This window comes from Anolis carolinensis, unplaced genomic scaffold, assembly GCF_035594765.1.
Source record: "Anolis carolinensis isolate JA03-04 unplaced genomic scaffold, rAnoCar3.1.pri scaffold_7, whole genome shotgun sequence".
NCBI classification, from domain to species: Eukaryota; Metazoa; Chordata; class Lepidosauria; order Squamata; family Dactyloidae; genus Anolis; species Anolis carolinensis.
Window position 1 is genome coordinate 17,185,667 of NW_026943818.1, and position 12,283 is coordinate 17,197,949.

General features: G+C 39.3%; 1 protein-coding gene across 1 annotated transcript in view; it reads left to right on the top strand.

Annotated features, from left to right (window-relative positions):
• med13 (mediator complex subunit 13) overlaps nucleotides 1-12,283 on the top strand; it is a 123,160-nt gene that overhangs the window by 62,278 nt on the left and 48,599 nt on the right. Inside the window, exons 5-7 of the mRNA XM_062960314.1 lie at nucleotides 3,569-3,766; nucleotides 9,264-9,446; nucleotides 10,759-10,921. Coding sequence (XP_062816384.1) covers nucleotides 3,569-3,766; nucleotides 9,264-9,446; nucleotides 10,759-10,921 — 544 coding nt within the window. The remainder of the gene's footprint in view (nucleotides 1-3,568; nucleotides 3,767-9,263; nucleotides 9,447-10,758; nucleotides 10,922-12,283) is intronic.

Sequence of the window (12,283 nt, forward strand, 5' to 3'; positions counted from 1 at the left end):
GAATCCTCGATGGCTCCATTTCTTCTCTGAAAACACAAAGTATTACAAATTGAAGCAACCACCAATGTGTTATTGTAAAAAGAACTGATTAAAGGAAATCAAGACCAGGGATTACAGTGATTAGATACTTCACATTGTTATATACCAAAGGATTCCCTAACACTATCTTTAGAAATGACTGTGGTAGAAGTAAATACGCAAATACCACGTCCTATCTATTTCTTTCCCCAATTGTAAAAGAATATTTATTTATTGACTGTATTTATATTCCGCCCTTTTCACCCCGAAAGGGACTCAGAGTGGATATATAAAAATTATACAGTGCAATATAAATCAATTAAAAATTATTATTAACTTACATCAGTATTCATAAAACACATTATAAAATGCAGGTAGGCGTGTTCAGTTCAAAAAACTGGGTCTGTCGATTGAGTATGGTAGTGTGGAGTCAAGATAATCCAGTTCAAAGCAGATAATATAAGATTCTAAATGGATTATATAGCTGTGTGGAAGGTCCTTGAGTCTACACTGCCATATAATCCAGTTCAAATCTGATAATCTGTATTTTATAGGCAGTGTGGAAGAAGCCTGAGGCCTAACTCTGCCTGTCCCCTGGGCTGAGTGGGTTGCTAGGAGACCAAGTGGGTGGAGCTTAGCCTTTTAACTGGCAGCAGACCAAGTGGGTGGAGCTTAGCCTTTTAACTGGCAGCAATTGGATAAAAACAATTATTCCTCTCCCTCTAATTAGGACTTTATTTTTCTTTTCTTTTTGTTGTATGAACGTAGAGGCATGGACGAGGGGTTGTGCTGCCAAGTTTAGTGTTTCTGGGATGTGTAGTTTTGTTGTTTTGTCCTAGGCCGAAATCTCATTACCCTTTTATATATATAGATAGATACAGAATGCATTGTATGTGTGACTTTTTGAGGAGATGTGGTTACCTTCACTTTTGAGCATTGATTTGATAGCCAAGAGTAACTTTGTCAACCAACATTGAGCGCTATATTGCACTTTCAGAAGCCATCCTCTCTCAGTTACTGCACTCTCCATCTTTTACACTGATCGGCAGATAACCACTTCAAAAGATGATAGTAATCCTTTAAGCATTCCCTCGTTCTCTCTCTGTGTGCAGGAATATTGTTACCTACTGCCACCGCTCTCTTTCATGAGACGCTTCTGTGTCAGATGCTCAGATGGATTAATTTCTAGCTGCGGTGAGACTACACTGGGCCTTACATAACTTGCACTGTTTCGACACACATACATTTTAATGAGGGACAATCAGTCCTTGTCCTGAGATTGACAGCAAAGGGAGGTTCCTCGCTGCAGTGCAGCTCGGCGCAGCGCAGTCTATCCTGCTAATTGAAACAGAGCCTAGGCACGTCTGTTTCTGAGTGTCTGTTCTACCAAGGTTTCCAACTTGTCAGCAGTGAGAGCCTGTTTCGTAACATGGGACTACGAATTGTTAAACCAGACTTAAGAGACTCTTCATGCTTTGGGTGTGTGTGTTACGTTCATGTCCCCCTTCCTTTTGTGTGTGAAGATTTGAAAGCTTCTAAAACCATCTGAATAAGCCATGGAATCCATTGGGTTTACATTGGCAACTGATTTTTTTAAAAATATATATACCTTAGGGTAAAATATTTTGTGGTATAAATGTTAGTGTTGTGCTTTGGTATGGGATTGCTGTTCGTTTTGTGTAGTTTCATTCGTTTCCATCTCATTTTCGTATTTGTTCCCGCTAATGAAAATGGGGCGCCTGTACGAACAGAATTTTTGTCTGATTTACAAAAAAAAATTTTTTTTAAAAAATGAAATTTTTCAGACCGTTGGCAGCAATGGAGGGCTTCCAAGGCTAACCCCCCCCCCCTGGTTTTGGGGCTAGAGGTGTGAAAATCACCACACACCAAGAGCATTTCGACCCCTTTTAGCCCACCAATTTTTAAAACATTTGGGTTTTCCCCAGAGTACTATTTTTATTCATAATACAGTATTATTATTATTAATACCCAGCTGTCTTGGGGAGGCACTCTTCTTCCAGACTCAGCTTAAGGTCCCAGAGTAATTATCGTTATTATATATTATAATATAAGACCCATTGGTACACATCCAGTATAATGGGGAGGCACCCCTCTTCCAAACTCAGCTTAGGGTCCCAGAATAACTATCGTTATTTATTCTAATATTATTATTAACACCCATTGGTACACATCAGATGTAATGGGGAGGCACTCCTCTCTCAGTCTCGGCTTGGGGTCTCAGAGTAACGATTGTTATTAATCTATATATTAATAATATTATTATTAAGACGCATTTGCACACATCGGATGTAATGGGGAGGCACTCCTCTCTCAGACTCGGCTTAGGGTCCCAGAGTAACGATTGTTATTATATATATTAATACTATTATTATTAAGATGCATTTGCACACATTGAATGTAATGGGGAGGCACTCCTCTCTCAGACCCGGCTTAGGGTCCCAGAGTAATTATTGTTATTAATCTATATATTAATACTATTATTATTAAGATGCATTTTGCACACATTGAATGTAATGGGGAGGCACTCCTCTCTCAGACCCGGCTTAGGGTCCCAGAGTAATTATTGCTATTAATCTATATATTAATACTATTATTATTAAGATGCATTTTGCACACATTGAATGTAATGGGGAGGCACTCCTTTCTCAGACTCGGCTTAGGGTCCCAGAGTAACTATTGTTATTAATCTATATATTAATACTATTATTATTAAGATGCATTTTGCACACATTGAATGTAATGGGGAGGCACTAATCTCTCAGACTCGGCTTAGGGTCCCAGAGTAACTATTGTTATTAATCTATATATTAATATTATTATTAAGATCCATTGGCACACATCCGATGTAATGGGGAGGCACTCCTCTCTCAGACTTGGCTTAGGGTCCCAGAATAATGATGGTCATTAATCTGTATATTAATATTATTATTAAGACCCATTGGCACACATCCGATACAAATAAAGTTTTATTATATTTTATTATTAATATTATTATTAATGCCCATTTGTACATATCAGCTGTCATGGGAGAGCAGCACTTGCTTATTGTTACGGGGCCAAAACGAAAGCAAGCACGATGACTGGCCGGCTTTCGTTTTCGTGTCTCCTTTCGTTTCCTACGAAAATGTCATCTTTTGTTTTGCGTCGATGAACGGCCGAAACAAAACGATAGTACGAAAGATTTTTGCGCACATCTCTAATAAATGTTCTGGACTTGAATGTTTACCATGAAACCTGGACCGCCTCCGATATTTCAGCCCCTGAAAGCCATCTTGAAGAAAAGGCTCCGTAGCCGCTCTTTAATAAGCCTCTAACAAAAGAGACTTTGTCGTTCCAGAAGCGGCCCTATCATGTCCTTGTTGTGTAGAATTAGCTAGCCGTACAAGTATGCCCTCCACTTTCTACCAGTCTGTCGGCCCACGCAGCCGTGGATTTAGTCACTTGCGACACGGAAACAGACTTTGGTTATACATCACTGCGTTTGTGTGTAATGAGCCTGACCCTTTTCCTTTCTCGCCTTAACTTCTAGTTATTCTGAGTCCTTTTGGATTAAACGGCACACTCACGGGACAGTCGTTCAAGCTGTCGGATTCCGCGACGAAGAAACTGATTGGCGAATGGAAGCAGTTCTATCCGATCACCTCCAACCTGAAAGAGGGACTGGAGGAGAAACAAGAGGAGATGGATTGGGAGGACGACTCTCTGGCAGCCGTGGAAGTCCTTGTCGGTAGGATACGAATAATACTAATAATACAATATGATAAGAGACATTGTAGCATTTAGGAGTAACTGTTTTGATTCTGAATTCACTTATTAGCAACCTAGGATAGGAAAGATGGACTGTCACCTAAATAAATAAATAAGGGCCAGCTAACACCTCCCAACAAAGGATTCCCCCAGGCAAGAAGCAGCCAGGCTTTGAAGCTTCTAAACTTATTTCCTCTATCTTGAGCACCTATAACTAAGAATTGGCAGTTTATACTTCATGGGTGGGTTTATTTTGTTATAATGTTCTTATTTTTCTGTTTTTATGTAATTGTTTATGCACTTCTGTGTACCATGTGTACCAGACCAAAATAATAATAATTATTAATAGGATCTTGTAGCACTTTATCAACTATCTCATGTTTACAAAAGCAGGACCTATCGATCTACTCACATTTGCATGTTTTTGAACTGCTAGTTTGGTAGAAGCTGGGGCTAACAGCGGGTGCTCACTCTGCTCCCCGGATTCAAATCTGCGCCACCAAGTTATATCCTATTATTTTCATAAACATTATAATAGTCTATTATTATTATTATTATTATTATTATTATTATATGACTATTATAATGGGATCTGCACGCATCATCCGAAAATACATCACACAGTCCTAGACACTTGGGAAGTGTTCGACTTGTGACTTTGTGATACGAAATCCAGCATATCTATCTTGTTTGCTGTGTCATAAAATAATAATAATAATAATAACAACAACAACTTTATTTTTATACCCCACCTCCATCTCCCTAAGGGGACTCAGGCGGCTTACATGGGGCCAAAGCCCAGGCAAATGCAATAACAAACATAAAACACATCAAATAATAGAACCGCGAGCAAATATAAGAATTAAACATTAACATCAAAGGATAAAATGGCGAACATTAGTATAGCATGGATTAAAACAGAAAAATAGAATCGTATAAACAAACTGGGCAAAAGTGAGCCAGGTGGGTTTTGTAAGCATGAGGTAGTTGATACAGGTAGGTAATAATAATAATAACAACAACAACAACAGTAATAATAATAATAATAATAATGTCCTCACTGTGTAAGAACAAGCGGGTCAAGAATTGGGCTCTACAGTCACCTACGTGTCCACCGCTGAGACACTACACTTGGAAGACCATCATACTCGGACAATGAGGGATTGCCTAAGAAATAATAATAATAATAATAATAATAATAATAATAATGATGATGATAACTTTATTTTGTACCCCGCCTCTATCTCCCCAAAGGGACTCAGCTGAGTTAACATAGTTAAAATATAAAATATGAACATACTAAGTACACACATGGTACATAGAAGTAAGTCCATAGCACCAATTGGAACAGTATCGTTGAGCTTAGCTTTGTTTCATGATGTGCCTTGTAACCATATAAATGTAACACAATTATCTGTGAAGCGCTGCCATTCTAACAGTGAAAACCAAGTCCCTCTTTGTACTGATCAGTGTGGATTAAATGTATACCTTTTCCCTACTATTTATTTACATTGGCAACCACAAACACTGATTGTTTGATCTGGTTTGTTTCAGTATGTCTCACAAACTTCCCTTACCTGGTATCGTATTTGTGTCTTTTCGTCATCTCTCTGTTTTATGACTTGCTCGCAGATTACGTCTGCACTTCTGTACCAAAGTGTATCAGTCCTTTTAACCCCACTGTCAAGTCAGCCCTAATTGTATTTAATTTTAAAATTAAAACATAGCAGGGTCTCAGAACCAGGGAATTATTTCTTAAATGTTCTATCTGGCCATGCCTTTGTTTGAGAGAGGCAAGGAGAGGGCAATTTGAACGTTAACAGCTACTCCTTTTCATCAGGCAATTAAAGGCTCAGGAACTGGGGGTCTTATGATGCTATTACTGACAAAGATAACTCAGTGGTAATAGATATTTTACTCACTGCAATCGTTGGTTGAGAGATTTAAAACCTTTCTATTAATTACAAGGATGTCCCAATCCCTTAATGTCAAAGCTTACAGAAAGAATGACTGCGAATAACTAGCCATGCTCGAAAAGCAGTCCCTTTTGCTCCTAAGCGGGAAAGATTTCCTCTTCTGCAATGGCTCACAGTGTAAAAGAAAGATGCCCAAATTTTTAAATGAAGGATGAAGTTCCTCTTGAAATCCTCAGACTATTGTTGAATTAGATATGCTTTTAGGTAGTTTTAGTCTGTTTGATGAAATAAATATTTTAATAAAATATTTTATAAGAAAGAATCATAGAATCATAGAGTTGGAAGAGACCTCATGGGCCATCCAGTCCAACCCCCTGCCAAGAAGCAGGAAATCGCATTCAAAGCACCCCTGACAGATGGCCATCCAGCCTCTGCTTAAAAGCCTCCAAAGAAGGAGCCTCCACCACAGCCCGAGGGAGAGAGTTCCACTGTCGAACAGCTCTCACATAGGATATTATTAGGGGTATAACAGGGTTGGGAGGACAGTAGCTTGTAAACAAGCACCTTGGTATTCCTATGGATGTCCCGATCCTCAAACACTCTCTGCTTCATCCGGAAGAATGCTGCACTCGCAGAGCTCAGCCGATGTTATATGTCAGTGTCAATGTTTTGTGGAGTGGTGGCGGACAAGGTAGTGGAAATGTTCAACGTATTCTAACATTACACCGTTAAGCTGTATTTCTGGCATTGGAGAGGGATTGGCTGGTGACTGCTGGAAGAGTGCTTTGGCTTTCTCGATCCTCAAACACTCTCTGCTTCATTTGGAAGAATGCTGCACTCGCAGAGCTCAGCTGTTGTTATATTTCAGTGTCAGTGTTGATTTTTGTGGAGAGGTGGCTGACAAGGTAGTGGAAATGGTCAACGTATTCTAACATTACACCGTATTTCTGGCATTGGAGAGAGATTGGCTGGTGACTGCTGGAAGAGCGCTTTGGCTTTCTCAATCCTCAAACACTCTCTGCTTCATTTGGAAGAATGCTGCACTCACAGAGCTCGATCCTCAAACACTCTCTTCTTCATTTGGAAGAATGCTGCACTTGCAGAGCTCCGGCGGTGTTATATTTCAGTGTCGATTTTGACTTTTGTGGAGTGGTGGCTGACAAAGTAGTGGAAATTATCAATGTTTTCTAACATTACACCATTAAGTTGTATTTCTGGCATTGGAGAGGGATTGGCTGGTGATTGCTGGAAGAGCGCTTTGCCTTTCTTGATCCTCAAGCACTCTCTGCTTCACTTAGAAGAATGCTGCACTCGCAGAGCTCAGGTGGTGATATATTTCAGTGTCGATTTTGACTTTTGTGGAGTGGTGGCTGACAAGGTAGTGGAAATGGTCAATGTTGTCTAACATTACACCATTAAGTTGTATTTCTGGCATTGGAGAGAGATTGGCTGATGACTGCTGGAGAAGCACTTTGGCTTTCTTGATGTTCAGTGAGAGGCCAAGTTTTTCGTATGCTTCTGCCAAGGTGTTTAGAGTGGCCTGTAGGTCTTCTGAATACGCACATACAACGTTACCATCGACATCTTGGAGTTCTAGAACTTGGTTTTAGCTTTCAGTCTGCTGAGGTTAAATAGCTTGCCATCTGTCGGATAGATGATTTCCACTCTGGACTTAATTTTATTAGGAACATAAAGGAGTCTGTGGTTGGTGATGATGATGGAAAGCTAAACCTGGGTGAAATATTCCAAGAAAAGAAGGCATGGGTCTTTCTTAGAGCTTGGGAAATGATATGAGGGGGAGTACAGGGAGAAATATGACTAGGCTGGTAGAAATAAAGCAACTTTTTAAAGCTGATGGTCTTCCAGTCTTGCGGAGTGAATCATTGCCTTCCAAGGAGCGGAGAGAGCCAGCTCTGGCACTTGGGCATTGCCTCCTCCTGGGTTTCTCCTTCTGTCCCAGTGGCGCTTCAGATGCTGAGGGGGAGGCTGGCTGTGGATTTCTCCCCATAGCATCCCTTTTGGCAGGGGCTCTTCTTCATGTGCTCGGTGACTCATGCGCCTGGGTTCTCTGCCTGCTTAGAACCCAGATTGGGCACAATCTAGAGCACAGCCAAGTTGTGGCGGGAACAAACCGATGATGAGTCTTGCTCTTCCCATCACGTCCCAATCCCCCAAACTGGTGGAAATATTTAGAGAGTGGGATATTTGATGTCAGTTAGAGATGGCTTTGGAGAGCTACACAACCTGTCAGTCTCTTTGTGTGACATACCAGAAAAAGCGCAATGCATAAAAGCCAAGGAAGCCAGCTGACTGTCGAGAAAGCCATGCTGCGCTAGAGTTCAGTCATGTGCATGGCCATATGGCAGAATTGGAGAGGATGCTAAAATGCTGGAAGAAAACAAAGTATGGAATAATGTCGACCGCAGAATCCTTGTGGTTGATAAGTGAAGACGTCCTATAAATGCCCTTAAATACTGTATATACTCAAGTATAAGCCGAGTTTATCAGCCCTTTTTTAGGACTGAAAAAGCCTGCCTCGGCTTATACTCGGGCAAGGGCCCTGGTTGGCTTATATTCGGGTTGGATTATACTCGAGTATATATGGTACAGTAGAGTCTCACTTATCCAAACCTCGCTTATCCAAGCCTCTGGATAATCCAAGCCATTTTTGTAGTCAATGTTTTCAGTATATCGTGATATTTTGGTGCTAAATTTATAAATACAGTAATTACAACATAACATTACTGCGTATTGAACTACTTTTTCTGTCAAATTTGTTGTATAGCATGAAGTTTTGGTGCTTAATTTGTAAAATCATAACCTAATTTGATGTTTAATAGGCTTTTCCTTAACCCCTCCTTATTATCCAAGATATTCGCTTATCCAAGCTTCTGCCAGCCCGTTTAGCTTGGATAAGTGAGACTCTACTGTACATTTATTATTATTCTCTATTATTATTGGTATTATTACATTTGTTATTTTACTCTATTATTATTGCACTGAATATTTTACTCTATTGTTATTGTTACTATTACATTTATTTTACTCTATTTTTAATTATTATTATTATACTTTATTTTTATATCCAGCTCCCATCTCCCCCAGGGGGACTTGGGTGGCTCACATGGGGAACAAGCTCAATGTCATATATAATAAACAATCATACATTAAAACCAATGTAAACCATAAAACCATGTAACAGCATAAAACAGGATAAAACAGCATATCAGAACAATGAGTCAGAGCATAGCGCAATATATATAGAGGCAAAAATTATACAGGCTTTTAATTATACAGGCATATTAATACATTTATTATTCCACTCGCATCTTATTATTATTACATTTATTCTTTTACTCCGTTTATTATTACATTTATTCTTTTACTGTATTTTATTATTATTATTATCACATTTATTGTTTTACTCTATTATTAAAAGGATACATAAACACATTTACATTGAAGATGAGAATAATGATTGGGTAGTCTTATCAAGTATGTACGGTATTTCCAATAGAACTATAGAATGAATAAACTGTATCTGCCTTTTTTTCTTTCTAGCTGGTGTGCGGATGGTCTACCCAGCATGCTTTGTTTTAGTTCCTCAGACAGACATTCCTACTCCTAGTGCTCCTGGGTCAAGCAACTGCTTGGGTGTCCATCAAGTGCCTGCTTCGACGAGAGATCCAGCAATGTCCTCGGTGACTTTGACTCCACCAACGTCCCCAGAAGATGTTCAAACAGGTATCATGCAACGGGGAGAAGTAGTAGTTGCATGAGTAGTTGGCCATGGCTTCTTTAAAAGTGCTTACAGCTGCCCACAGCACTTCTGGGACACCTAATATAGATTAGTCATCCTTGGTCTTTATGTTTCAAAATGTTGAAGGAACTTTGCTCACCTCTCCTGGTTGCATCATCTTCCTTTCATAACTGTGACACATATCCCCTTAATAAGGAGCAGCTTCAATTATCACCTTGTCGAGGCCCAAGCTTTGGGCCTCCAGGTGTTTTGGACTTCAAATCCCAGAAATCCTAGCCAGCTTACCAGCTGTTAGGAACTGTGGGAGCTGAAGTCCAAAACACCTGGAGACCCAAAGGTTGGGACCCACTGTTTTAGAATAACTTGCATGAACAAGCATGCCAAAAATTACAGCAATCCACTGTTGCTATAGTCCTGGAGTCACCAAACTAAGGCCCTCCAAGGTCCTTGACCTGGCCCCTGTCCTAAACTTTAGACTTTGGGTTGACGTAAGTCTACCTGGACTTTGGAGGTCTCTTTGCTTATCTATGGTCTTATGAGATGGTCTAGATGTTCTTTGAATGTCTCTTTGCTTAGCTATTGCCTTATGAGACCATCTAGATGGCTTTTGGAGGTCATTTTCCTTACATATGGTCCTATGAGACTGTCTAGATGGCCTTTGAGGGCCCTTTTCCTTACCTATGGTTTTATGAAATTGTCTAGATGGCCTTTTGGGTCCCCTTTCCTTAACTATGGTCTTATGAGACCATCTAGATGGTCTTTGGAGGTCTCTTTGCTTATCTGTGGTTTTATGAAATTGTCTAGCTGGTCTTTGAAGGTCTCTTTGCTTAGCTATGGCCTTATGAGACCATCTCGATGGCTTTTGGAGGTCACTTTCCTTACCTATGGTCCTATGAGACCATCTAGATGTCCTTTGAGGGTCTCTTTCCTTACCTATGGTTTTAGGAGATTGTCTAGATGGCCTTTGGGGGCCCCTTTCCTTACCTATGGTCTTATGAAACCATCTAGATGGTCTTTGAGGGTCGCTTTCCTTATCTATGTTCTTCTGATGGCCTGATGAGATCATCTAGATGGCCTTTAAGGGTCCCTTTCCTTACTGATGGTCTTATGAGCCCATCTAGATGGTCTTTGGAGGTCTCTTTGCTTACCTATGGTCTTATGAGATCATCTATAGCACAGAGTTGGCACTTGAGTTTATAACTTGGAGATAATAACATTTGAGAGATTTCCTTTTGAATTATGGCCACATTAGATAGAAAGCCTTATGAACGTTGGTGTTTCCCGCTGTCTCTTCAGTTGATGCCCGTTCGGCCCAGAAGTGGGTGAAGCTCTCGTCTGTTTCGGACGCGTTCAGCTCAGACAGCACTAGTCACCATGGAGGCCGAATTCCTCGAAAGCTGGCCAATCAAGTGGTCGATCGAGTTTGGCAAGAATGCAATATGAACAGAGCACTCACCAAGTAGGTTGCCTTTGAAAAAAAGAATTTGTTTTTTTATTTATTAGAGATTTTCAAAAGTATAATAAAAGAGGGATAGGGCAGACTTTGGGAATAAGGACTTGGGTATTAAAATAGGAAGGTAGGTTTGTACTTCCATTCTTCTTCTTTGCAGCACAATAGTGCATTTTAAAGTTATTATTTATTTATTTATTTGCAACATTTATATCCCGCCATTCTCACCCCAAAGGGGACTCAGGGCGGCTTACAATATATATATATATACACACACACACACACACGCACGTAATGTGCGTTTTACTGTGGGGTAAACAACAAAACCACTGAACAAATCACATCCAATTTGGCCACAAAAGACATAGTCATCCAAAATATGTCTTTCAAACAAACAAAAAAACAACATAGAAAAATAAAGTCAAAATGAGAAGACCAGGAAACGCTGTTTTTTTAACTACTATTCCACCTGGCCAACAAATGATTCCCATAAGCCACAACAACACGTGGCTGGGTACAGCTAGTATATTATTAGCAAAGCACAATATAATCATTATATATTACTATATTGTATTATACAACTATATTGAAATATTATTAGTAATAGTACATGTAATACAGTAGAGTCTCACTTATCCAACATAAACGGGCCGGCAGAATGTTGGATAAGCGAATATGTTGGATAATAAGGAGAGATTAAGGAGAAGCTTATTAAACATCAAATTAGGTTATGATTTTACAAATTAAGCACCAAAACATCATGTTTAACAACAAATTTGATAGAAAAAGTAATTCAATACGCAGTAATGTTATGTAGTAATTACTGTGTTGGCTAATTTAGCACCAAAATATCATGATGTATTGAAAACATTGACTACAAAAATGCGTTGGATAATCCAGAATGTTGGATAAGTGAGACTCTACTGTACATGTAATACAATTATAATACTGTATTATTATATTGTATTACATTATAATATTATTATCAATATTAGATGTATATACAATATATTATAATATTAGTATAGTATAATAAGAGTATTATATAAGCATTATATATTATTATATTGTACTATACCACTATATTGCCAACAAGAAAAGTCTTGGGCCCTCATCAAAGAAGTCTGGAATTTCTTAGTCAGGCCTATAATCCTTTTACCTGAGTCCATTGCTCCTGTCGATCTCCTCCTTAATTCCCTTTTCAAAACATCAGGCACACTCCGGATTAATTAATGTATTTAAAATGGTAATCTTTGATCAAGCAGTTAATGAGTTTGCAGTCGTCTGAGCTCTCTGGGTTTTCACACTTGCCAGGTCTCGAAAACAGATCCTTTTTCCCTCTCACTGCTGGAGTTTGCCTTTATGTCCTAA